The following is a 27,299-nucleotide window of genomic DNA, read 5'->3' as shown; positions in this document are numbered from 1 at the left end:
ATTAATTATATTCCTGGATTGGCTCTTTTAATCAGTCATGTGATTAGATAGATAGATAGATAGATAGATAGATAGATAGATAGATAGATAGATAGATAGATAGATAGATAGATAGATAGATAGATAGATAGATAGACAGACAGACAGACAGACAGACAGACAGACAGACAGACAGACAGACAGACACTCAAACAGATAGATTTGTCTTTTTAAGACATTATTTTTTTACTATTACTATCTTTATGACCCAGTTCCTTTCCTAACTAAATCTTCGTTCACATTTATCTTTTTAAAAAGTGGCGTCGAAAATATATAAAACGTAAAATATATATATATATATATATATATATATATATATATATATATATATATATATATATATATATATATATTACGTTTTATATATATATATATATATGTGTGTGTATATATATATATATATATATATATATATATATATATATATATATATATATATATATATATATATATATATATATATATATATATATACATTTTCACTCAATGGTGTCGAAAACTAAACTTAGACTGCATTCATCACAGTGACTAACGCGGAACCAAGTTTCATCCCGGTTTTTACACGACGGATATTTACAACGGACTTAGTTTCCTGGCAACCTTCATCTTTGGGAAAGAAGTGAAGAGGTAAATATTCATCTGGTTTGTGTGTCACGGCTTAGTGAAAGTTAGAGGTGAAATATTTTGGTTGGCGGAAGACTAACAACCGTTAAGTCTTGTATTAAGTTAGCGAGAAGAGACGTTTCAGGCCTGCTGAGCGAACGCCAGGCTCCACAGCCGCCCTGCTTCCCCGCTTTAGTCCGGAGGAAGGGCTACTTACTGTCAGATGACTCGTGTGGCAGCACATTGACATTGATTTTTACTTCTCCTGAGCTTTGAGTGAGTTCTGTTTGCCAGGACTCGGGTCAGGAATACAAACGCGCTAATCATTGCTCCAGTTTGTGTGTTTAAGGTAATTCTGTTGGCTATTGCTAGCTGGCTAATGTCGTCATTTGATTTCAGTTCCTGAATCTGCCTCACTATGGCTGATCAAGAAGACTCGGTCACGTGAAAATACAGTCAAACAGCTGCTGTCACTGGAAATATTTTAGAATATTTTTAGCCCTGAACTTAAAGAGCAGCTCGTTGTGGATGATGTGAACTAAGTGTCATGAAAGCTGCGGTGGGATTTATTTCAGCTATGGCAGTAATCGTGCAGTGTTATTCAGTAGTTCATATCAAGTAAACATCTGTATATTATTACTAGATAGTTGAGGAGTTTTTCTTGCCGTCAAAGCATCAGTGGGGATTTGGGTGTCTGAGGTTCCAACTAGTAGTCCAACGTATTAACCGCATCCACAAGTCACGTGGCATAAAGTACCACTCAAAAAGTTTGGATACAACCTTCTTATGCAGTGTTTATTCTTGTTTTGTATTGTTTCCAACATTGCATACACACCCATCCAAACTGCATCCACTACAAACTACGAAAGAGCATGTATAGAATAATATAGTCACCAAAAACATGTTAAACAACCCAGAATATGTATATTTACGATTCTTTGAGGTAGTCACCTTTTGCTTTGATGACAACTGTGCATTCTCTCAGTCAGACTCACGGGGTAGTCACCTGGAAATGTTTATCGACAATATTAATGTAGTGTGGAGTACTTGTTGGCTGCTTTTCATTCACATCGATGTCACTTTTAACAGACATGGTAGTGATAACCTAAAATCTTTGGACTCATTAGGCCGAAGGACAATTTTTCACTGATCAAATGGCGATTGCTTGTGTTTGTTAGCCCAGGCAAGTCTGCCTGTTGTTCTTCCGAATCACTTTTTCTGCAATTCGGCCATGAAAGCCTGAATTATGCAGTCTCCACCTGACAGTGGATGTTGAAATATATAACGATTAGGCAATAGAGTCAATAGAGAAGTAAATAACACTGATTATCTCTTCAACATGATTCCTGTTAGGGATTTATTAAGCAGCACGTGAACATTTTTGTCCTCAAAGTCTATGTGTTAGAAGCAGGAAAAAAGATTGTGATGTCTGGATGACTGGGTTAGAGCATCTCCAAAACTGCAGCTTTTGTGGGGTCCCAGTCTGCAGTGCTCAGTATCTATCAAAAGTGGTGCAAGGAAGGAACCGTAGTGAACCAGCGACAGGGACATGGGCAACCGAGACTCATTGATGCACGTGGGGAGCGAAGGCTGGCCAGTGTGGTCCGATCCAACAGACGAGCTCCTGTAGCTCAAATTGCTGAAGATGTTAATAAACAAAATGTTTACTTGCTGCCTAATATATCCCACCCACAGGTGCCATGATGAAGAGACAATCAATGTTATTTAATTCACCTGTCATTGGTCATAATGTTATGCCTGATCGGTATGTCTGCCACTTGAAATCCGAGAAGCATTTTTGTAAATCGGCGGTTTCTGAGGCTGGTAATTGTAATGAACACATTTTCTGCAGCAGAGGTAGCCACACACAATCATAAAGGGATACACAATTATAAATCTGTAAAGGAAGAGAAAGGGATGATATATTGTGCAAAAATGTCTATAATAATTGTGTGCATATGGTGTGGTTAAAAAACAAACATACAGAGCCTGTAGATTAAAGGTAGGTGAAAATTATAAACTGGCACTTCTAACCCTATGAAGACAAAAAACGGCCACCTGTTTCACATATTTTGAGATAAGAATTGTTTTCATACTTTTGTTCCGAACATCCTTTCGAGGAAGCAGCGATGATACTGTGGACGTGCAAAAGTAAACTCACAATGGAGATAGAGAGATGATGGAGTTTACGATAGCGGCATACTGATACAACTTTTTTATTTTTCTGATGCAGTAGGTTGAGGGATGAGCCACTCCTCTGGGACTGGCCCCAATGTGCTGGAGGAGACAGATGGGACAGACAGCCCTGACTCTCCAGAGGCTTGCAATTGGGCAGCCACTAATGGCTCCTCAACCTCTCGGGTGCAGAAGTGTCGTGATGGAGTAGCCCGCCTGGAGCCAGACAACCAGGAAGGAACTCCTGAGACTCGCACACACCCGCCTCACAAAAGTAATCCTGCGTGCAGACAAACACACACAAACTCAGCGTCTCACACCAACACGGATGGCCTCACACATACAGACACACACACGTCTCACTCCCAACCAGTAACCAAAGACAGTCTTTACATGGAAACCTCCATTTTGCCACACACACAAGCCAGTGATGGGTGGGAAGGAGTAGAGGAGAAGGAGTTCAGAAATGAGAAAGATGGAAGAGATGGAGAGGAAGTGGAAAACAATACAGAGAGTTTGCAGACCGCAGACGTAACTGTGCAGGTGAGAATTTAGCAAAGTGTTAAATGCACACTAATTCTTTTGCTAAATACGGTCCAGGTTACAAAAGCTGACTTGTTTTCTAAAACCAAAAATGAAGCATGATCCTGACCAATCCCAACCACATTCAATATTTTATTCGTTAAGGTCAAAATAAAACGTGTCTATATCTATAAAGTGTTTAATTTTCGCATTGTAGACCTGTAGAAACCTTGTTCTGAAACCACACCAATCTTATACCCTTATCAAACACAAGGCCAACAGGATTGCGCCACAAGTACTTGGAAGAAATAATACTGAAATGGTTTATAATACACTGCTGCACAACATTTTTACACTATCCACATTTCACAGCAAATTCGTAGCATGTCCATCAAAGAGAGAAGTCATTGTAGTCTGGATTATATATGGGCACTTTGGTTTTTACCACAGCTGGCCTGACACCAGTTTAATGCTGGCAGTGGTGTAACCAGACACAAATTTTTTTGGAGGAGCCAGGAAGAAAATAAGCAAAATAAAATCTTATAGTTCGATGTATTGATATTGTAGTGGTTCAATTTGTTGTCATTACATGAGAAAAGTATTGACATTCACCAAATGTATTTGGTTTATGTTAATATCGCTTTATAACTATGTTTTGGGGTTTGTATTTTATTCTATGGTATTGTGGTGTTAGTGTATTGGTTCAAGCATATTAATTATTGTTATGTTGTATTCTGAATATTCATGGTAGGATAAGAGTCAGGTTGAGGAAAATGGTGTTCGCACCTAATCTGTGAACTAAAAACACTGACTCATTATTACCTCTAGATGTTATGAATAACTATGTTGATTAAATAATTTAGAGTAATTGTATCAAATTTTACAATAAAAATAGCAAGTTGTGAAAATTAATGAACTTATACGCAGATTTGGCTCAAGAAAGTGCAGTAAAACCTCGGTTTGCGAGTAACACAAGTTTACGAGTGCTTTGTGGTACAAGCAAAAACGTTTTGGGAAATATTGCATTGGATTGTAAGCGAAAAGCCGATATACGAGCATCGAGGAGGAGGAGAATAGAAAGAAGAAAATCAGTTCGGCTTTTTGGTAGGCATGTTCGAAGTGGAAGTGCAACATTTTTATTTTTTTTTTTATCACAATAAGTGATTAGAGTGGTCAATCTCTTTAATGATAATGTGCAAAGTCACATATCTGTGACCTATTAAAAAGCAGACAGAAACAAATGTCACTGGAAAATTTTAGTTTAGTGAAAGCAGTGATTCGGGTGACAGTCTTCTCAAAATCATCATGGAAGAATACTCTCCTTCCAAAAAAGAATCCTCCTCCCCTCCTCCTCCTTCTCCTGTTCCACCTCCACACCTCATCTTAGCCTCAGCCTCAAGTCTTCTCCAAGGTACAATAAAGATCAGGTTTATTTATTTTATATCTAATTTGACATCACTTATAATTGTATTACTTTCTGTATATTGTACTGTATACTTTTTTTTTATTATGAAAATCTTTGGGTGTCTGGAACGCATGAATTCGCAACGCAAAAATTAGCTCCGATATACCAGCAAATTGGTTTGCGAGCACTTTTCCGGAACGGATTAGTGCTCGCAAACCGTGGTACTACTGTATTACAGTAAATTCTGCTTGCATTAGCAAACCCTTGACCCCTGAGATGTTTTGGGATTGGCCAGGATTATGTTTTCATTTCAGGCTCGTTTGCTTTGTTTGACGGTCTTGAGAACTGTAACAACCCCGAATTTAATTTCGCTCTATGCTCATTAGCAACCAGAGCTTGATCAGCTTGCAGACTTGGAATTTAAAGTTGAAGTGTCTGTAAAGGGTGATGTGCATTCGATCTTCATTGTCTCGTCAGCCAGTAAAAGAGGCCACCACTGAAGACTTCACCACATCACAAACGCCACCTACAGAACCAGTCGACTGTAACTCTCATGATGATTGCAATTTGTCGGCTTCCACGCCTCCTGACCAGGCCCCGCCTCTGGTTCCGGTTCCTGCACCTAGTTCAGCGCGTCCTGCCGTGCTTCCAGCACCTGATGATTGGCCACGGCCGGCTCACGTGATGGCAGAGGTGCGGGTGCGTTCTGCCCCTGGACGGGAGCGGGTGGTGCGGGGAATGCAGGACAGTAAGAGTCTGGACGGCATCAGTGAGGCGTGCGGAGGCGGCACACGGGCTGCAGCAGGTGAGGGCCGTAGGGCCACTATTTCCAGCGCTTTAGAACTGGAGGGCACAGTGAGCCATGACGGAGATCTCACTCACTTCATCACCAAGAACTTGGAGCAGAAAATCAAAATGAGTTCCCGCCCTAGCCTTGACACCGACTGTGAGTGTGTCTCCTGTAATCCCCATTCACATTCCGACTGCAATAGTATATGACTTCAGTAACTTGTTAGTGTTGAGAATAATTTCAATCATTATTTACTTATTTATTCATTAACAGATTTACCTAATTATTATGCGCTCCAGAGATGTACTAATCAGCATGTTTGTGTGCTGTGTGCAGCAGACTGCTCAGGCCCAGTGGTGCAAGGTCGTGGTTCATTTCGTCGGCCAGCTGACATCCCACCCATAGACCCCAGTGTGCTCCTGGACCTTCAAAAACACACACAGGAGGTTGCACAAAGTGTGGAGATAATGCTCCGCAGCCTCAATGGAACCATACAGAATGTAAGCTTTAGCACCCTAGAGCACAAACACAACCGCTATACTGTATATATACATACACAGATCCCTTTCACATCTGCTTACAGGTCAATGCATCGCTGATCTAATTTGACAAGTCGAATAGCAAGTGTGTGCCACACTACCCCTTTGAGATAGCTTCGATACGTGCACAAAATATGGATATAAAATATACCATTCTCTACGAATCTGATTAGTCTCAGAGCTGCCAGTGCAACGCCAACACACAGTCAAGTCAAGCTGTTCAAAAAAGCTTTTCAAACCACACAGCATGTACTAAATATCCCTAAATAGTATTACAGATATACCACTGATATGCTATTTAATAGTATAGTGTACACTTTCCAAGTGTGAATAAACGCAAACCCACTGTCCTTATTTTATCTGTTGAGCTGAAACCAATTTACAACTGATCTATGATGCACATTCCTCACTGAGGACGTATCAGATTATTATAATTCCAATATCCAAAAATTAGTTTTGCTATACTTTTGATTATATTAATCCATTTCACTGTCACTTTTTTTCAGCTCCCATTCTCTCTCGCTCTCTCCTTCTCTCTTCCACTCTTTTTTACTCTGTAGTCAGATTTCTTTCATGCCGCCTATTTGAGATGTGATGATGGTTTTTGTACCTAAGCTGGAAATTTACATGTATTTTTGTTCCCTGACTTAGTGATCAGCATCCCACAACATTAGATCTGTTGATTCTTTCACGTATTGGGCTGCACTACAGTCTGTCCCCTTTCCTGACATCACTAATCTCTCAAATCCTGTTGTTACAGACCTCTTGTTAAGACTCTGCTGACACTATACCTTACTTTACCTCTGAACTTTGTTCCAGCACTGATCTTACTGTTTATGCCAAGGCCCACTGCAACCATTTGATAAAGTACACAAGTCTGGATCACTCTTTTTTTTCTTTAATAAGGTCAACACCTGTGTTGCTGTTGTCTACGTATCTTTCTTAAGATGCCGAGAGCTCAGTAAAATAAGCTCTCAGTCTGCTCAGCTCCTGTGATAGAGATTTACATAAAAAAATCTCTCACCTTGACCTCTGTTCTTTTTATTTCTAGATCACATCTTTTCAGCTGCTCATCTGTTATTTCATGCCCTATCTATTAGTTCGTTAATGAGACTCTTGATTAGTTTTGGGTTCTATCTGAAACTTCAAGTCAAGTCAAGTCAAGTCAAGTTTATTTGTATAGCGCTTTTCACAACAGACATTGTCTCAAAGCAGCTTTACAGAAAACAACAGTGAAGGTGAATGGTGTGCGTTTGTCCCTGATGAGCAGCCGTGGCGACAGTGGCAAGGAAAAACTCCCTTAGATGATATGAGGAAGAAACCTTGAGAGGAACCAGACTCAAAGGGGAACCCATCCTCATATGGGTGACATCAAAAGTTTGGTCATAAATCTTTCAACAATACAGAACAATTTGTGATCATCATAGATCCAGCATCAGCTTCTCCATGCCAGGGCCTTTAAACACTCGGCATCTACTTCTCCATGATCATCCATAGGTCCATAATCTTCACGAGGTGGGACGTGACTGGAGCTGGCCAAACCTCAGGAAGCCTCGGGATGGGGAGAGAAAGAGAAGCAGTGGAGAGGAATTAGCGTAGCTGCTGTTCATGATATTAACAGCACAAGTTGATAATGTGCATGTGATCAGATGTTCTGGAGCACAAGGTTGTGATGTGATGTGTGTGATGTGTGTTATGTGTAGGCTTTGCTAAAAAGATATGTTTTTAATCTGCACTTAAACTGGGAGAGTGTATCTGAACCCCGAACACTGTCAGGAAGACTATTCCAGAGTTTAGGAGCTAAATGTGAAAATGCTCTACCGCCTTTAGTGGACTTTGCTATTCTAGGAACTACTAGAAGCCCAGAGTTTTGAGATCTCAGGGAGCGTGACGGATTGTAGCGTGTTAAGAGACTGGATAGATACATGGGAGCCAAACCATTTAGTGCTTTATAAGTGAGTAGCAGTAGTTTGTAGTCTATTCGAAACTTAATAGGAAGCCAATGTAGGGACGATAAGATTGGGGTTATATGATCGTATTTTCTTGACCTAGTAAGAACTCTTGCTGCGGCATTCTGAACTAACTGAAGCTTGTTTATTAATGATGCAGGACATCCACCTAGTAATGCATTACAGTAGTCTATTCTAGAGGTCATAAACGCATGGACGAGCTTCTCTGCATCAGATATAGATAACATATTTCTTAGCTTAGAAATATTTCTAAGGTGAAAGAAGGCTGTTTTTGTAACTTGATTGATGTGATTTTTAAAAGATAAGTTGCTGTCTAAAATAACTCCCAGGTCTTTTACCGTTGAACTAGTAGTTACAGAACAACCGTCTAAATGCAGGCTGAGATGCTGGAGCTTCTGTGTACTATTTTTTGGGCCGATGAGCAAAATCTCCGTTTTATCAGGATTTAATAGCAGAAAGTTATGGGTCATCCAATCTCTTATTTCTTCAACACACTCAGTTATGCGAGCTAATTGAGCTGTATCGCCTGGTTTGGATGAAATATATAGCTGGGTATCATCAGCATAACAATGGAAGCTAATTCCATGCCTTCTAATAATATTTCCTAATGGAAGCATGTATATTGTAAAAAGCAGGGGTCCCAGAACTGACCCTTGTGGCACGCCATAATTTACTAGCATTATCCTGGATAGCTCTCCATTTAAATCTACGAAATGGTAACGATTGGACAGGTAGGATTTAAACCAGCTTAATGCCTGTCCCTGAATACCGATGTAATTCTGTAAGCGATCGAGGAGAAGATCATGATCTATAGTGTCGAACGCAGCACTAAGATCTAGTAAAACTAATAGGGAGATGTAGCCTTGGTCTGAAGCTAAAAACAGGTCGTTAGTGATTTTAACTAGAGCAGTTTCTGTGCTATGATGGGGCCTAAAACCTGACTGAAACTCTTCAAAGATATTGTTCTCCTGCAAGTGGTTACATAACTGGGCAGCGACAATCTTTTCTAAAATCTTAGACATAAATGGGAGATTTGAAATTGGTCTGTAATTCGATAGCGTGTTTGGATCCAGATTAGGTTTTTTAATGAGGGGCTTAATAACTGCTAACTTGAGGGATTTAGGGACATGACCTAACGATAGTGAGGAGTTAATAATATTTAAAAGAGGCTCACCAGCTGTATATAACACTTCCTTCAGTAGTTTAGTGGGAATTGGATCTAACTGACATGTTGTTGATTTAGCTTTCATAATAGCATCATACAGCTCTTCCTGTCCTATACATGTAAAACAGTGTAGTTGTGGGGTTGTAAGTACGATTGTGTCGGGAGATGCTGTCAGAGGTTGAACTGCCACAATTGTTTTTCGAATGTTATCTATTTTTTCAGTGAAGAAATTCATAAAGTCTTCACTACTAAACTGTGATGGAACACATTTTTCAGATCCCTGATTTGTTGTTAATTTAGCGACTGTACTGAAAAGGAACCTGGGATTGTTTTTGTTATTTTCTATGAGTTTGCTCAGGTGTTTAGCTCTAGCAGCTTTTAGCGCCTGTCTGTAGCTAAGCATACTGTCTTTATACGCAATTCTAAATACCTCCAATTTAGTTTTCCTCCATTTTCTCTCCAGATTACGTGTTGTTCTCTTTAGGGCATGCGTATGACTATTATACCAAGGTGCAGGTGCTTGTTCTCGAACCTTTTTTAACCGGATGGGGGCAACAGTGTCTAAAGTGCTAGTGAGGATAAGGTCTATGTTGTTCGCCATCTCATCAAGATGATCAGCATTTATGGGTTTAATGTGAAACTGAGATAAATCAGGCAGGTTATTTATGAATCTGTCCTTAGTGGTTGGAATAATAGTCCTACCAGGTCGATAACGTGGTGAAACACGGTTAATCTGCTCTACCGGTAGTGTGTACAGTAGGAGATAATGGTCTGTGATGTCATCACTCTGGGGTAAAATATCTATATCAGTGACGTCTGCTCCGTGGGATATTATTAAGTCTAGTGTGTGGTTAAAACGGTGGGTTGGTCTGGTGACGTTTTGTTTAACTCCAAAAGAGTTTAGTAAATCGACAAATGATAATCCTAGGGCATCGTTTTCATCATCTACATGAATATTAAAATCTCCTACAAGCAGCACTTTATCAAAGCTGATCAGGAGGTCTGAGAGAAAACAAGCAAACTCATGAAGAAAATCAGCGTAGGGTCCTGGGGGTCTGTACACGGTGACCAGAGCGAGTTTTCTATGCATCTCTGAAAGTGCAATTTTAAGAACGAGCACTTCAAATGATTTAAAGCTGAATCCTAATCTCTGACTAACATTAAGAGAAGCACTATAAATGGTTCCTACACCCCCCCCCATTGAGAAATACAATGTGGTGTTCCTACACCCCCCCTACACCACAAACTTCCCATTGATTCTCCCAATGTCTAAAAATATTAGACCCAGTTATTATTTTAATTCACACTGCCTGTAAGAATGGTGGAATTACTTTTGCGACTCCGAGCATTTGCACTAAAACAGCTTGTATAAAGATCTGTACTGATTTTCACACTGCTGACCTTTTCTGCCTTTAGTCCAGCCTTTGATGCATCGACTCATTCTTATCTGTTTTCTTTACTTTTCATTGGAATGCCAGACTCTACTCTTATCTCCATGAGAAAACTTATTTTGTATCTATGATGAACATAAATCTTTAATCACTCATTGCACAAGGAGTCCCTCAGTGTTGGGATCTTGGCCTGTGCCAGTTCATCCTATGCTTCACTTTTTCGAGATTTTTGGTGACCTTTAATCTTAGATCCAATATTAGAATTACGAGCACCACAGCATTATTCACTACTGCAAATTAACTACTTTTCTACTTCTTTCTTTCTTTTTTTTTCTTCACTCTAGTTTCATAAATAATAACTCATACTCAAATATGGTTAAAGCAGGTCTCTTAAAGCTTCTATAATGTTAGATATGAAGCTTCTTCAATGTTCGATATGAAGCCTCATGAAGCTTCCATAATGTTAGATATGTAAGAAATAAACCACTTCAAAATTTGCTGTTGTAGGACTGATGTGCTGGAGATAGTACCATGAATTTCATTGATTTGCTATAACAACAGTCCAGACTTTATAGATCCTGGTGTCACTTAAACCGTTTCTCTCTCACCTTCTTATTTTCTTTCTTAGTTCTTGTTTGTCTAAATAATATAGACTAGATTGTATAATAGTTTATTATTAGTTATTCCTGATTTTTAAAGAATATTATCTTCTTGTATGAGAGAATTGCAGGTTACTCTGAATAAAGGCGTCTGCAAAATGCATTAATGTAAATATAAGAAATGTTAATATTTTCAACCTTAATTTTCCTCCTTTCCTCCTTTAATCATGCCTTTCTCTTTATACAGATGACAGCATTGAGTGTGGGTTATATCCAGACATACCGAGACTCTGTGGACAGTTTGGGAGAGTCTGTAGATATGAGCATAAAGGTACGAGACTTTTTTACTTACCCTGTGAACTTATTTTATTACTGACCTCATTATCTGCATCTTCTTATTTCTGTTCATGAGATATTTTGTTGCGCTTGTGTTTGTAGGGAATGTACACACTGATGGCACGTTGTGAGGAACTGGATCGCTCCATGCAGCCCATTCAGACGCTCGCGGCCCAGATCAGAGACATCAAACGCACGCTGGACGCTCTGGAAGCCATCTGCAAATAATAATGAGCACGACTACGCTCTGTAGCTCCAGGAGATGCTCTGCGACAGCTCCGCCCTCTGCTAATTATCTCGCGACCGAATCACTTTGCTAACTATCTCGTCTCCTAGAAACGCTCCGTGAGCGCTGCGCTCCGACTCTGCAACACCTCTCAATGGCAGCGATCCTCTTGTTGTGGCTCCACCCCTTAGAATGATTGGAAAGTGAAATAGACTCTAGTGTTTAAACTCCGTCCAATGGATTGACGTCGCAATCACGAGAAAGCGCTCTTTCTTTTTCTCTCTATCTTTTTTCCTCTCTTTGAATGCACGATACTGGGATTATTTATAGTGCGTGCGTGCGTGTGTGTGCGTGTGTTTTAAAAGACGAGTTGTTGATGGCATTAAAGTTCTTTAATTAGGTCAGATGTGCCACATCTGTATTTGTCGCTATGGAAACGTTCTCGAAGCCATTCTCTGTTAGTGTGCTTCTCCCTCTGGGTGTTGGTTAGTCTACAGATTGGATGCTTTGTGTTCCTCATTTTCATCGTGACTACTGATAAGTTCTAACTTAGTAAGTTCTACTAACGACCTAGTAATCGTCCTGAGAGTTTTGGGCCTTTTGTTGCCACGGTGACAGTCATGAGGGACATAAGCACCGAGGCTAAACTTGCTGCCTTTTTTAAATGAACCCTCAGACTAAAGGATGGTGTGTGAGTAAAGCAAGATTTTAAAAAACGGGCCGAGGAAATGAAATGGAGTGCGGGAGAGTCCCCGAATGCCAGCCTTTGTCCGTTTCTTTCCGTGTCTGCTTCCAATACGGCAATTTAGTGAACTGTCTGGCATATGTGTGTTTCAAAGAATGCAATATAACAAAAAATTTACTAGAATTATCCACAATCATACTTAACTCGAAATCTGCAAATCAAGCAAATTCTGCAAGTGTTTTGTGAAGCTAAATAAGTAAATAATTCTGAAAATTAAATGGGTTTACAGGACATTGTTTTGAGAAAGAAACCATGTGTAAACAATGTTCGGCTTCCATAATGCCTCAGAGGTTGTAACTTTTTTTTTTCTCTTTTTTTTTTTTTTTATTTATTTTTTTTATATAAATGTAACCTTTTTGCATCTACATTAAATTCTGGAAATGTTGACATCCAGGATAAGGAAAAATAAATGTTATTAAAAAAATAAATTATATATATATATATATTTACAGTGAGGAAAATAAGTATTTGAACACCCTGCTATTTTGCAAGTTCTCCCACTTAGAAATCATGGAGGGGTCTAAAATTGTCATCGTAGGTGCATGTCCACTGCGAGAGACATAATCTAAAAAAAAAAATCCAGAAATCACTATATATGATTTTTAAACTATTTATTTGTATGATACAGCTGCAAATAAGTATTTGCACACCTGTCTATCAGCTAGAATTCTGACCCTCAAAGACCTGTTAGTCTGCCTTTAAAATGTCCACGTCCACTACATTTATTATCCTAAATTAGATGCACCTGTTTGAGGTTGTTAGCTGCATAAAGACACCTGTCCACCCCATACAATCAGTAAGAATCCAACGACTAACATGGCCAAGACCAAAGAGCTGTCCAAAGACACTAGAGACAAAATTGTACACCTCCACAAGGCTGGAAAGGGCTACGGGGAAATTGCCAAGCAGCTTAGTGAAAAAATGTCCACTGTTGAAGCAATCATTAGAAAATGGAAGAAGCTAAACATGACTGTCAATCTCCCTCAGACTAGGGCTCCATGCAAGATCTCACCTCGTGGGGTCTCAATGATCCTAAGGAAGGTGAGAAATCAGCCCAGAACTACACGGGAGGAGCTGGTCAACGGCCTGAAAAGAGCTGGGACCACCGTTTCCAAAGTTACTGTTGGTAATACACTAAGACGTCATGGTTTGAAATCATGCATGGCACGGAAGGTTCCCCTGCTTAAACCAGCACATGTACAGGCACGTCTTAAGTTTGCCAATGACCATTTGGATGATCCAGAGGAGTCATGGGAGAAAGTCATGTGGTCAGATGAGACCAAAATATAACTTTTGGGTCATAATTCCACTAAACATGTTTGAAGGAAGAAAAATGATGAGTAACATTCCAAGAACACCATCCCTACAGTGGTAGCATTATGCTTTGGGGGGTTTTTTTTTGCACATGGGACAGGGCGACTGCACTGTATCATTGAAAGGATGACCGGGGCCATGTATTGCGAGATTTTGGGGAACAACCTCCTTCCCTCAGTTAGAGCATTGAAGATGGGTCGAGGCTAGGTCTTTCAACATGACAATGACCCAAAGCACACAGCCAGGATAACCAAGGAGTGGCTCTGTAAGATGCATATCAAGGTTCTGGCGTGGCCTAGCCAGTCTCCAGACCTAAACCCAATAAAGAATCTTTGGAGGGAGCTCAAAGTCCGTGTTTCTCAGTGACAGGCCAGAAACCTGACTGATCTAGAGAAGATCTGTGTGAAGGAGTGGGCCAAAATCCCTCCTGCAGTGTTTGTAAACCTGGTGAAAAACTACAGGAAACTTTGGCCTTTGTAATTGCAAACAAAAGGCTACTGTACCAAATATTAACATTGACTTTCTCAGGTGTTCAAATACTTATTTGCAGCTGTATCATACAAATAAATAGTTAAAAAATCATACATTGTGATTTCTGAATTTTTTTTTTAGATTATGTCTCTCACAGTGGATATGCACCTACGATGACAATTTCAGACCCCTCCATGATTTTTAAGTGGGAGAACTTGCAAAATAGTAGGGTGTTCAAATACTTATTTTCCTCACTGTATATATACAGACGCTCCCCACTTTCCGAATTTTCGCAGGTATGAACAAACCTGTCCTCAAAGTGAAAAATTCAATTCGAAACGACGCTGGATAGCGTCGACCGTAACGTGATGCGCACCGAATTGTTTACTCGATAGTATTTATAGCGCTTACATCATTAGGAGAATGCGTAGTCAATAACCAACACAGTAACAACTTACAAACAAATTCATGGTACGAACGGTGGTTTGGAAAGTAACTCGTTCGTAAGGTGGGGAGCGCCAATAGTTCAACTCATTCTCTTTCATTCATTCATCCTCTAATCACTCCATCCTGGTTAGAGTCATGGTGAATCTGGGGCCTATTCCAGAAACAATGGCTATGAGATCGGATGACACCAAGGACTTTTCTTACAGTTTCTCAAATTAGAACTATTAAACTCTATACTTATTATAATGCATCTGTAAAACATATTTGTCCTCTGTCTTAAATGGCTGTTAATGCTTCATTCGTTCTTATTTGTTATTTGTAAGCACACTTTCCATGTGCACAGTAAGGATAATGGTGTGTACTAAGCAGTTCTGTTGATTCTAAAATCGAATTACTTTATTCATGGTTCATAAATTGGGTTGTTAAGTTTGAAATTTAGCAACAAAACAGCCAAGCTGTTTGAAAGAGTTGCATGGCACAAAAGTATCATGGGAACTACAGTAGGAATCATGTGATGTGGTCAGATGAGAACACAATTGGACAATTTGGTCATGCAGCTGGTTCAACCAAACCAGCTTGACTAACCTCTAAAAACCAGGAAAATATTGCCTTCAAATAAAACTACAGCACTACAATGGATTTGTGCAGAGTGGCTTTCTGTTCTGTGCAATCTGAGGAAAGGCTGTGTGTTCACTGTGATCCAGGCTACATTTGTTACTGAAGATGAATAAATAAAAGAGTGGAGTGTCCCCATATGTTTGAACTTGAACATTTCACACTACTACTCGTGGAATGTTTAGTTTTGCGCAATATTTCATTTTACATTTACACCCTTGTCTCATATATACAACTGAGCAGTTGAAGGTTAAGGGCCTTGCTCAGGGGCCCAGCGATTGCAGCTTGGTAGTGCTGCTTGGATTTGACCTTCTGATCAGAAGTCCAATATCTTAACCACTGAGATACCAAAAAAGGTGCTTTATACTTGTCACATTACAGCACAGTGAAATTTTTTCTTTGCATATACAGGGTTTAGAGTGCAGGGTCAGCCATGATACAGCAACCCTGGCGCACAGAAGGTTAAGGGCCTTGCTCAAGGGCCGTAGAGTGGCAGCTTGGCAATACAAGGGCTTGAACCCCCAACATTCCGATCAGTAACCACTGAACTGCCAGCACCCTGGCTCAGCCAACTACCCCACTTCCAATTTAGTTATTTTTGCTCAATGCCACAGTCGATTCACTGTAGCCAAAGGGACTTGGCTTGTTGTGCAAAATCCATATTTATTTTAAAACTGTCCACAAGGAATTAAAATAGGACTCCTTCAGTAATCCACAATAAAGAGTGTATAAAAAAAACAACAAGGGCTAAACATGAAGTTTTTTAACGCAGGTCTGCCATCGCAGTGTGCCAGCTACCACATACAAACATTAACCCTTCCTAATTTCATAGGGTGCCCTTTCTTTTATCCTCCAAAAATCTTGTCGTTTTTGTGAATTGTTTCCTTCTGTCATTACATGATTTTTACAAAAATCTTTTGACAACGTAATCTTTTTATTTAGAAGTGCAGTAACGTGTGCTAATCAATCAAGTCTCATTTTTTTGTGTCTGCTCCTTAAATTGTTTTAAGAATAAATCTGCAGTTTGATAAATGAGGCACGCTGTGTCTAGTCTTGGTCAGGTGGCATTAAGAGCTACAGCTATGGTACAGTAAAGAGTGAGACTTGAGTGTGAATTTCAGGTGAGTTCTCTACGCAGATCACAATCCTGCCAGCTGACTTCTGCATTTGCCTCAATCTCTGCTTTATAACATCTTAATTAGAGATGAAGGTGTATGCGTGTGCACGAGTGTGTATTCCCTCTTGAACTCTTTTACGGCTGAACTTGACTACAAAATGTACATTTAAGCACTGTTGATCATCCAAATACTTTGACCGGGATCACTACTAAGGAAGCTGTAATAAAATGTGACTTTTTATAATATGCACATTCTCTGCCTTTAACAGTGTGGGAGACGCTGAAGATACACTACATGGACATAAGCGTTGGGACGTCTGACTTTTCCAGCCATATGTGTTTTTACCTCAAACTGTTGTAAGGATACAATTGTATTAGAAGTCTTTGGATGCAGTGGCATAATATTTTCCCCTTATCTCACAAGGAGACTTAAACCTGTTCTAGCATGACAATGCCCCTGTGCAGCTCCATGAAAATATGCTTTACATGGGTTGGAGTGGAAGATCTTGAGTAGCCTGCGAAAGAGCTTTGACCCCAACCCTACTGAGCACCTCTGAGATTAATTGAAATGCTGACTGCACCTCAAGCCTCCTCACCCAGACTTTTCTAATGCCCTTCCAGAAGAGTGGAGGTTATTATAACAGCAAATGGGGACTAAATGTGAAATGGGATGTTCAAAAAGCACATACAAATGTTATAGTTCGGTCTTTACAAACCTTTGTCCATATAGTGTATGCCTTTGCTTTTAAACACTGTTTACTATTGTTCAGTATCATTTCATGCTGTTTGTGATGGTGTAGCAGATGGTTCAGATTTGCTGTAAACACAGCTAGATCTGTGTGTCTGTCCCAGATTAACGATAAGACAAAGACTAAACACAAGATTAGAGGTAAGTTTGGACAGCTTGAACAGATGGACTGATAGAGGTGACAGGACTGGCTGACCGGCTCTGCAGCATTTTGTAAATCTGATGATGCACTTATCGGCCTTCCTCCACCAAATACGGGTCTTTTACTGGATCACACGTGCGCACATGCATGACAGACAAGACACTGGCTATTCATATGCACAAATGTATCCCTACACTTACAAAACAATTGCACCAAGGGAAATTATTATCGAGATATATATATATATATATATATATATATATATATATATATATATATATATATATATATATATATATATATTTTTTTTTTTTTTTTTTTTTGTTTTTTGTTTTTTTTTTTGTTTTTTTTTTGTTTTGTTTTGTCTTTAAAAAAAAAAGTGTTTGAGAGCGGTGCATTGGTAGAGAGTGTATGAATTAAAGTAGAACTATATTCATGTGCTATTTGTTTACACAAATGCCTTTAGAGGTGTTTTTTTTTGTACCTCGTAACGTTCCGAAATCTCATCAAAACTTGTTTTCCTTCACAGAGCATTGCTCTTGTGTACGTCTGTGTATCTCGCACATTTGCCATTTTATGACCCATGAACGTTATCGTGTGATCACATGACTTTCATCTAGCTGAAATCTGCATTGCAGCCATACACTAAGTTAAGCAAGGTCAGAGTGTTTAGAGGTTGTTTATTATGTCTGCGCTACTGAATAAACTTTCTGGAATAACACACTTCAACTGAAAGTCACAACTCTTCGATTTCTATGTAAATGCTTAATAGATTTTTAGGTTACTGTAGGAGTATATGTTGGTCCAGTGCTGTTAAAGGTGTGAAAGGTATTGTAATGGATTATCAGTAAATACAAATAGACAACAGCTGTCACAGAACTGACAGTTGTGTCAACATGATTGATGAAGTTGCTTTTTTGCTTACACATGCAAATTAAAAGCAGCAGTCTTATTACTTTTCATGCACAAGCGCTTAGTTTTGAGGTAAAGCAAAACACATATGACCTTGTCCCCAAATGTTCATAACTTGAAGCTGTTTGGTATTTGGCACGTTCCGTCACAATGTCGAAAATGTACGGTTCCCTTATGTGCCAGCACAAGCTGATATAGCATGTAGAAATGTCCCGGGAGAAACCCGACTGTTTACATGGATGCCACATTCCCAAATGTCTTATTGCACCATATTCTGCAGAATAGAAGTAATATGAGTTGTGACTCATAATTTACTACACTTGTCTCTTGGTTTTAAGCAGGAAGACATGCTACGATGAATTTTTTCTATTTTTTTGTGGTAGCCTAAGCACAACACAAATATTATAAATCCACACTAGCACAGGTTCAAGCTAGTTTTATTTAGTTCAGGCCTTCGTTGTCTTGACATCTCTTTGCTACCATCTCTACAATTTTCCTTTCACTTATGTCCATTGTGGAAAGTGCTATAGAAATAAACTTGAACTTGAACTTATATTGAAGTCATCGATAGTTTAGATGGACAATTCAAGCAAAAAAAACAAACAAGATCAAGGCCAAATGGTTCCTCTTGTAAGCCCCATCTGTCATGAAGCAAGATTTAGAAGTCAAAGTTTATGAGTCTGAAGAATGACAGAACACAGAGAAGAATGATGGTGGCGAAGTGTGTGGGGCCTCCACTTTTTGATGTTTCTTGTTCAGCAGGCGTCATGAAAGCCACTGTCTTCTCACTATGCACAAGTGTTTTCTCAATCTCTACAGTTTGACCTGTCCTCACAGTATGAGCAACAATATTGGATGGCTTTAATGTGGGCAGTGGCCTCTGACCACCACTCTCAATCCCAACTGACTCCTGATCAGCAGCTGCTCCTTCCAATGCCTCAAACAAATGGCAGTGAAAGTCCTGTCTCCAGGCATCCAGGTAATTCGGGGGGAGTTGCCCCGTTGCACGGACACCCTCTGCTCCCTGGCGCAGTAGCAGGAAGTGGGCAGGAGGAAGGTGCAAGTAGACAGGGTCTTCTGGTTTCTTGCGTACGCAGCGGCCAAGTCCCTTGCAAAGTGAGATGCTGCAAAGCCGCGTTGCCATGGTTACGTTGACAGCATAGGGGCCCAGAACCTCTTGCACATAAGATGTAAGATCGAAGCACAATTTCTGGTGGACAAAAGACATACTAGTATGTTGGTGGGATTTTGCACTAATTGGGGGGTGGTAACAACTCATCAGCATATTCATACATTTCATAAGCGGACGGATGGACTGATAGAAGACTGTTAAATAATGGAGCCAGTAGATAGATGATTACCTGTGTTTTAGTCGGAAGGAATCTGTCCCAGATAACAACTCCCGCTGCACCCATAGCAGCACTCTCTCCTACAGTATTCACCAAATTAGCCTAGAGTACACAAAATACACAGTTCACAGTTATAAACACAATGGATACACACAACACACACTACTAGATGTACAGTTCCAGTCAGAAATTACAAAGTTACCCATTACCATTGGAACAGAAACCATATGACTTGATTCCTAGATAAATTATTACCTCAGAGAGAAAGCTACTGGAGGAGATGTATGTACTCTTGACCAGTGGATAAACAGGAAGCTCAAATGTAGTCCCTGCTAAAGCGGCCACTCTTAATGCCTCTTTAATTTGATTGGATGCATAAAGCCATGCGCCCTTGGTCCCTTCAGGAAATTTCTCCAGTGCAAGAATGGGGTAAAGTGCATCACTTTGCTTCCATAGCCACATGAGCTCATTGTTTAGTGCCATCTCCACAGCAGGGCAGCGGCCTGTGTAATTTTCCAGCAGAATCTGAGTAGAATCTGAGTTGTAGCAGTTCGGGTACGAAGCCATGCCCCACAGCCTCTGTGGGCGGAGTCTCTTTAGGTCTTTCAAGGTCTCCATGAGTATGATTTGGGCTGCTGCTTCAAAGTCAACCTGGCAGGAAATGACATCAGTATGTCGACATTCTGCTTAAAACAAAATGGGTATACCATTGAATGACAGATATGGACACAAGGTAGCCCTGTGTGTTTTTATTTGTGGTAGCAGTTTCACCTGAGCCCATTTCTCCACTTCGTCTGCACTCCAGTCTGGGAAAAAACCCTGAAGTAATGCTCGCGAAGTCCTGAGATACTTCCTCTGATTACCCCGGTTTCTGGTCCACTGCGGCTCCCATTTCTTCCATTTCAGCATCCCAAGCCCAGGTGCCCCAGCATGTGGCAAAGTTGCTATGAGGTCTGCTTCAACTTTCTGAAGGTGGTGCTCCAGGCTGGTGTGCTGGGGAAGGCCACCATTCACAGGCTCTCCCTCTGCACTAAAATACGGGTAAAGACCCAGTGAGTCCTCATAAAATTCAGCCACACGTCCCTCCCATTCCATCCCAAAAGCTGCTGGGTCAGGGCGGCCAAGACAGTCCCTGTTTGGTACAGCCCAAAGAATCAAGAAGGGCTGACTGGACAGAAGAGGAGAGCGAGCTGGTCCACCAACACACATCCAGGAGACAATCAGGAGCAGAAGGAGAGGGAAAATGGGGTTGGGGTTTTTTCTATGATCCATGGAGGTGATTGCTAAGTTTCCTGGAGCTCATCTAGACCCTGCCTCTAACTTCACCTAAGACAGAGAGAGAGGATTATAACACTAAGCATGTGCTCTTTCAAATATCTTTTGATTGATGATTTATCCAGCGTAACTTACTGTATAAGTGCTTTGTAGTCTCCAGCAAAAAATATATCTTAATGCGCTCTGCAAAACAATACTATCAAGCTAAATAAATTGCTAGAACATAGTACAACAAAGTAGAACATCAACACATACACTACAAGTCACTTTATTAGTGCTGCTCATTTAAATGCTTGGTAATGTTGGTGGTACTCAGTCTTTAATCAGACAAATAGTGACACAACTGTTTGGCATATCAGGGGAGGTTCATATGTGGTTCTTTCCCAAACTGTTATCACAAAGCTGAAGAAACACAATTGTATAGGGTGGTAATGCAGTAGAATGACATTTTCCCACCATTTAAACTAGGAGACCCAAACCTGTTCCAGCATGACAATGGCCCTGTACACAAAGCAAACTATATGAAGACATGCTTTACATGGTTTAAAATATATCCTGCTATAGATTTCTGACCTCAACACTATTGTACACCTTTAGGAACGCTGACTGCACCTCAGGCCACCTCACCCTACATCAGTACCTGACTTTACTCAACACACTTGTGTCTGAATGAGTACAAATCTCCACAAGCACACTCCACAATCTAGTAGAACATTTTCCCAAACCTGTGGTGGGAAAATATAAGCGCAAATTGAGACTAAATGTGGAATGTGATGCTCGAAAAGCACAGACCATCTTTGGCAATATAGTGTACATATTTTCAAGGTTGTTTGTTTATCTGAAAATGTAAAACTGGGATTTTTGCCTTATAATTCTCAATAATGTCCTATGGGATGTTTAAAGCATGTCAATCCTAAAGCACATGAGAAGGAGCAAAACACAGGATGTTTAGGGGCATCCTAATAAGATTATGCAGTGTTGCCTACGGTCAGAGGTAATGACTCTTTCCACTGATGTATACTTTATTTTTTGGTGTTATTTCACAAGCTAGCAATAGAGGGCAGCAATGTGCCACACAGTACTATACGCGCGGTAGTGTACATTTGAATACGCAAATATGCATGAATGTAATATGTTATGGAAATTGGAATGTATCCTAATTGGCAATTCATGCATTTAGTCACTTCATACCTCAGACAATTCAATTTCTCTCCTACCAAAATTAATGCGTCCTTCTTTTCTAATGAGTGTCAAAAACTAGGGAAAGATAGCTGAATTTAGCATCAGAAGAGGTTGAAGATTTTGGTTTGTGATTTTTTTATTTTATGTAAAAAAAAAAACTATATCTTGTTTTTGTGCTACAAAATGTGGTCTATTATTCTAAACTCATGTTTAGTAAGCACTCTATACTTATATGAGTGTGAGATGGAATTCCTGGTTTTGCTACATTCATTCAGATAAACAATGTTTTTTTCCTCCTCATTTTTTCCTCCATGTTTAGAAAGTTTTTTTTCATTCCACAAGTGCATATGTTTAAAAATGTTCCTTTCATGTTGTATTGTGGACTGAGATATTATTCAAAATGCGGTAATTTTATTCATGTGACCCATTTAACTGAAAAAAAAAATATATACTGCAGTCATTATGTCTGATTTTTAGTTTGAGAGCATTGTTAGATTAATATGAATATCCTTCGGATTGTTTTTTTAAAGTTGGACCAAATAATCACTCAATTCTATCAATTCAAAATTACTTATTTTTTTCCGCATGCTCAGTGAAGGGGAAGTTAGAATTGAGTTAGATTTTAGTTAGATGTTTCAGTGTGCAAAAACAATTTCCAGAAATCGTTTGCAGACGCTAGAGTAGGCAGAGAGTTTTCAAATCTCCATGGATTAATGTGGACATAGCCACTGATTGCAGTAAAACATCTTCATCCTTTCCTGAATGGGACTCAAGTACCAAAAGCACTTTGTCATATTTTACACTTTGTAAAAGTCAGCAAAAGAAAAAAAACCTGATTGTAGGATTGAATTCATTTTATTTAAACCACACTTTAGGGGCATATCAGACGGCTTTGAGTAAATGAGAGGTCACAGATCTGCAAAATGCCAGAAAGATAAGTGTATGCTTTCTCTGCTTATCAAACATGGCCACTATTTTGCACATGTGGAAAATCATTGTATTCAGGAGCTTACTGTCAAAAATCAGCACTCCCTTCCAAACACATGCTGAATGTAGTCACTAAATCCCACTCTGACGGAAGGGACGTCTGAGGAAAAGCTCCGTTCCACACTAACCTAAACCCCTGAGTTTAGAGCAGAGAACTGAAACTAAAAACCGTAAAACATTGCTAAATTTGGCACACAGAACCGATCTGCGAAGTTTTTATGCTGCAGTACGTTTTTTAGATGTATGCCTAGAGGCTTAAGTCCTATGAGGAAACAGTAAGAGAGCCAGCGCCTTTATTGTGCCAGCAAACCTAATGAACCGAATGCAGACGCTGAATGAGGAAGATATGTGAATTGGGAACAGGATTTGATCTCGGTGGGCCAAACATTGCCTCTGTGAGCTGTCATGCTTTCTCTCAGCCCATTTTAAACTTGGCAGCCAAACTCACTTCTGTTGATGCTAGTGATAGTTTTAGGTCACTTCCCTCCTCTGCTATACGGAAACAAAAAACTAATGCAACTTCAGACTTTATTCCTTTGAACTAGCATGACATCAGTGTACCACAAATTGCAATTTGCAGTCTTTTTTTTTACAAAACTCTCCATTTTGCATCACAAACTGACAGGATGACTTGCTATTTTTTTTACTGAAACCAGTCTTATTATTTGAGCAATGTTATGGTGAAAATCCTGTTAGTATCATGCTAATATAGTACGTAAACACGGTATTAGCTTCCATTGCTATGTTGATGATAGACAGTTGTATATTTCAGTAAAGCCAGATGAGAAAGATCAGCTTAACAATGTTGAGGAGTGTGTAAAGGACATTAGACAGTGGATGCCCTATAAATTCAACTCGGATAAGATGGAAGTATTTTTACTCGGACCGCATGCAGTGTATCTCTGGATGGTCTTTCTGTCTCAGTGTGTTAAGCAGTCAAAGACCTTGGTGTGATAATTGACCATTTCCTTTGAGGCTCATGTGAAAACCATTACCAGGATTGCTTTTTTCACCTTAGAAATATTGCTAAAATTTGAAATATGATGTTGTTACAGGATAAGTGCATAAATAAGCTTCAGTTCGTCCAGAATGCAGCAGCAAGAATCCTTACCAGATCACATCACCCCTGTTTTAATCAGTCTACACTGGCTGCCAATTAAATCTTGAATTGATTATAAAATAATACTACTGATGTATAACACTCTCGTGCCGCAGTATCTGAGTGAACTTTTGTACCAATATGATCCCCAATGCCCACGATCAAAAGGTGCAGGCTATTTGTTGGTACCTCAAATAATCAAGACCACAGCAGGGGGCAGATCTTTCTCTTATAAAGCCCATAGTTATGGAACAGCCTTCCAATTTGTGTTCGGGTCTCAGTGTTTAAGTCGAGGCTGAACATATTAATTTAGTCCAGCCTTTTATTGGTTTTTCTTAGGTAAAGAAGCAGATTTGGAGGCATCATGGATATAGAGTGTTCGGTGAACTGGGATATTTGTATGCTGTCGTCCCCTCACTCTCACTCGTTCACTCAGGTTTGCTGACGGTGGTGTGGTGGGCCGTCTCTTATCCCAGAGATCCCTCATGTCTGTGTTACCTGCTCTCCCTTTCAGCTATGCTGCCATAGCGAGTCTTGCCGGAGTCCCCAACTGCACAGTGTCCTTAACATTTATACAACAATAAGTATACTTAATGATCCATATATCTTTCTCTCCCTGTCACCTCTCTTCTCTCTCTATCTCCCTCTCTCTCTCTCTCTCTCTCTCTCTCTCTCTCTCTCTCTCTCTCTCTCTCTCTCTCTCAGTTTAGTTAAACATGCTCCTAAAGTAAAAGTGGTGTTCTCTTTGATTGGAGGCCACTCTGCGCAGCTGGGGACTGTTTCACACGGCTTGGGGATCCATGAAATTACTGAGTAACACAGGAGCTTTGAGGATGGATTTGGACTGTACTTAATGTCAACAGTCTGTTACAATGACTTAGGACTACAGTTTGAATTTAATTACCATCACTGCACACCTTAACATTGTTTATCTTTAATCAAGAATGGACATTCAGTGACACACGGATGAGAATGGGTTCCCTCTTGAGTCTGGATCCTCTCAAGGTTTCTTCCTTATGCCAGCTTAGGAAGTTTTTCCCTGCCACAGTCACCACCGGCTTGTTCATTAGGAACAAACTAACTCTTATAAAGAACAATCTTATTCATTCTTTGTTACCACATTATCTGTGTAAAGCTGTTTCAAAGCAATTTTAATTGTTAAAAGCGCTATACAAATAAAAATTAATTGAATTTAATTAAAATTGAGGAGAAGGCAGCTAAAGGATTTTGCAAGATTTGAAGGTCAATCTTACCTTCATGTCAGCATACGGCTATGAAGAAAGGGTGATGGTGAGTTTGAAGACTTTTGAAGTTAAATATGAGGAGATATCAGAAGAGAATAAGTACTCATACTGCTGGAGGGATGGATTGAAAAAGAGATAGAAGAGGTTGCCTCTTGTGCTCTGGCATAATCTGGGTAATAAGCAGGGTCACTGCATGTCACATGACCAGTCTGACTGTAATCCTATAATCCAGCAAATAGCCAAATGCACAGATGCACACACTCAAATCCCTTTATACCAAAACACACAATGTAAAATAACCCTTGAAAATTGGGCTCATCCAAGACACAGACAACTCATGACAAAAGGTTTTTTTGGTGTCTTGCAGCATTAATAATGATATAGCTTCAAGCTATTGCAGTTGACTAAAGATACAGTATAGGCTACTGTCTTGTGAAATTTTTTGAGTTAGCAGCATACAGTAATCCATCATACAGTCTGTTTTCCATACAGTAGGTGAATTTCCTGTCACTAGGGAGGCACACCAGAGAGATAATATCTTTAACCAGTTTTCAGCAAAATTTTCATCCCAGCTACATCTCAATGACCACACAAAAGACCTACAGCTGCTGGAAAAAAATTTAAAAACGAGACATATTTTTCTTCTTTTTTCCTACTTAATCCGCTTTTCCCTTATTGATATTTGCAATATACTGCATCTTACAATAGAAAAGGTTCTGTAAAAAACAATATCTATACTTACACTCATTTTTGTTGCTGAAATATATTAGATTTAATTTGAATAATTTGCTTTTACTCAAATTATTTGAATCATTTTTATTATTTAGGAATTTAAAGTAAAATTGTTTTTACATTTTGACATTTTAAAGGAAATTGGTTTCCTTTATACATTTTGAATATTTATATTGTGTAGTTTGGTATGTATTTTATTTTTTCCAGACTCTTTATATTTTCAGGTCCCCATTAAGATTGGATTTTTGTGTGTGTGTGTGTGTGTGTGTGTGTGTGTGTGTGTGTGTGTGTGTGTGTGTGTGTGTGTGTGTGTGTAAACTAAGTTGAGATTATCTAGTTGAGGTATCTGAGGTGATGCCTGCTCCTCATGTCCCGTCGTCATAGAAACGCCTCAGATGAGCCTGGCCCACACAGCGTTAAGGAACAGGGTAGGGTGTGTGTGTGTGTGTGTGTGTGTGTGTGTGTGTGTGTGTGTGTGTGTGTGTGTGTGTGTATGCATGCATGTGGTAGGGCAAGTAATGACTGATGTGATTTCGAAACACAGGATGGACAGCGTGTGTGAAGGTAAATCACCCAGTTACGTGGCACTACGTTAGTACACTTTAGACTCACATGGTATTTTTTATCCTGAGCTTAAGGTACGGGTGAAGATTGCAGAGCAGTACGGGTGATGGACGTGCGGTTAGGCGTCTCCGACTGATGCGAGAGCAGATTGGGCCTGTGCTGACAGACATGACAGATAAGAGAAATGGTTTGTACAATGAAGGTCAATGGGACTCTTTGTTGCAATATAAAGTTGTCTGAATTGAAGCCTCTCACTGCAAATGGTCCATGTACTGATGAGCAGATCATCAAAAAAATTTTAAATGTTGTGGAATAAAAACTTCCTATCACTGATTCTGGTGAAACAAATACATGCTTTTTTTATGCTTTTTTTTTATATTGATTGGCATGGTACTTATATTCTCAGGTCAATATACGTGTGAACTGAAACACTGAAGGAAGAAAATGGAGCTGAATGCCATCTTGGGTAATTTTAGACTGTCAGCAACAGCACTGTAAGAAACAGATCGAACTCCAAGCGACAAATGGCTTCTGCATGTTCAGTCTGCTCTAAAGAAATGACTTTGTCTATGCCAGTTTTTGGTATACTCAGAAGA

The 27,299-nt window shown here is 39.7% G+C and overlaps 2 protein-coding genes across 7 annotated transcripts; one reads left to right on the top strand and one right to left on the bottom strand.

Moving 5' to 3' along the window:
* Nucleotides 1-549: 549 nt before the first annotated feature.
* borcs6 (BLOC-1 related complex subunit 6) lies at nucleotides 550-12,933 on the top strand. 6 transcript variants are annotated; one of them, XM_083555415.1, is made up of 6 exons: nucleotides 550-666; nucleotides 2,876-3,360; nucleotides 5,222-5,549; nucleotides 5,874-6,034; nucleotides 11,446-11,529; nucleotides 11,637-12,933. In XM_083555415.1, the coding sequence occupies exons 2-6, from the start codon at nucleotides 2,887-2,889 to the stop codon at nucleotides 11,760-11,762; spliced, it is 1,173 nt and encodes a 390-aa protein (XP_083411541.1). In that variant the 5' UTR covers nucleotides 550-666; nucleotides 2,876-2,886; the 3' UTR covers nucleotides 11,763-12,933. The 6 variants fall into 6 exon arrangements, with proteins under 6 accessions (XP_083411541.1, XP_083411539.1, XP_083411538.1 ...); XM_083555413.1 differs by having other exon boundaries at nucleotides 5,871-6,034; XM_083555412.1 differs by having other exon boundaries at nucleotides 5,222-5,690.
* A 5,089-nt stretch (nucleotides 12,934-18,022) lies between these two features.
* On the bottom strand, nucleotides 18,023-25,547 carry LOC310733758 (hyaluronidase-2). Its single transcript, XM_083555160.1, has 6 exons — nucleotides 25,417-25,547; nucleotides 21,031-21,078; nucleotides 20,392-20,946; nucleotides 19,876-20,271; nucleotides 19,633-19,722; nucleotides 18,023-19,481 (listed from the first exon to the last, which is right to left on the bottom strand). The coding sequence occupies exons 3-6, from the start codon at nucleotides 20,890-20,892 to the stop codon at nucleotides 18,930-18,932; spliced, it is 1,539 nt and encodes a 512-aa protein (XP_083411286.1). The 5' UTR covers nucleotides 20,893-20,946; nucleotides 21,031-21,078; nucleotides 25,417-25,547; the 3' UTR covers nucleotides 18,023-18,929.
* Nucleotides 25,548-27,299: the final 1,752 nt, after the last annotated feature.

Source organism: Silurus aristotelis (genome assembly GCF_946808225.1).
Source record: "Silurus aristotelis genome assembly, chromosome: 11".
NCBI classification, from domain to species: Eukaryota; Metazoa; Chordata; class Actinopteri; order Siluriformes; family Siluridae; genus Silurus; species Silurus aristotelis.
Note: the sequence above shows the minus strand (reverse complement) of the source record. Positions and strands in the feature narration are given on the sequence as shown.

Coding starts and splice junctions, on each gene's coding strand:
- LOC310733758 (XM_083555160.1), bottom strand. CDS start 20,892: ATGGATCATAGAAAAAACCCCAACCCCATTTTCCCTCTCCTTCTGCTC. Junction 20,272..20,391: donor AAGTGGAGAAATGGGCTCAG/GTGAAACTGCTA, acceptor ATTTCCTGCCAG/GTTGACTTTGAAGCAGCAGC. Junction 19,482..19,632: donor TCCTTCCGACTAAAACACAG/GTAATCATCTAT, acceptor TTTGTCCACCAG/AAATTGTGCTTCGATCTTAC.
- borcs6 (XM_083555410.1), top strand. CDS start 2,887: ATGAGCCACTCCTCTGGGACTGGCCCCAATGTGCTGGAGGAGACAGAT. Junction 3,361..5,221: donor CCGCAGACGTAACTGTGCAG/GTGAGAATTTAG, acceptor TTGTCTCGTCAG/CCAGTAAAAGAGGCCACCAC. Junction 5,691..5,870: donor CCCTAGCCTTGACACCGACT/GTGAGTGTGTCT, acceptor TGCTGTGTGCAG/CAGACTGCTCAGGCCCAGTG.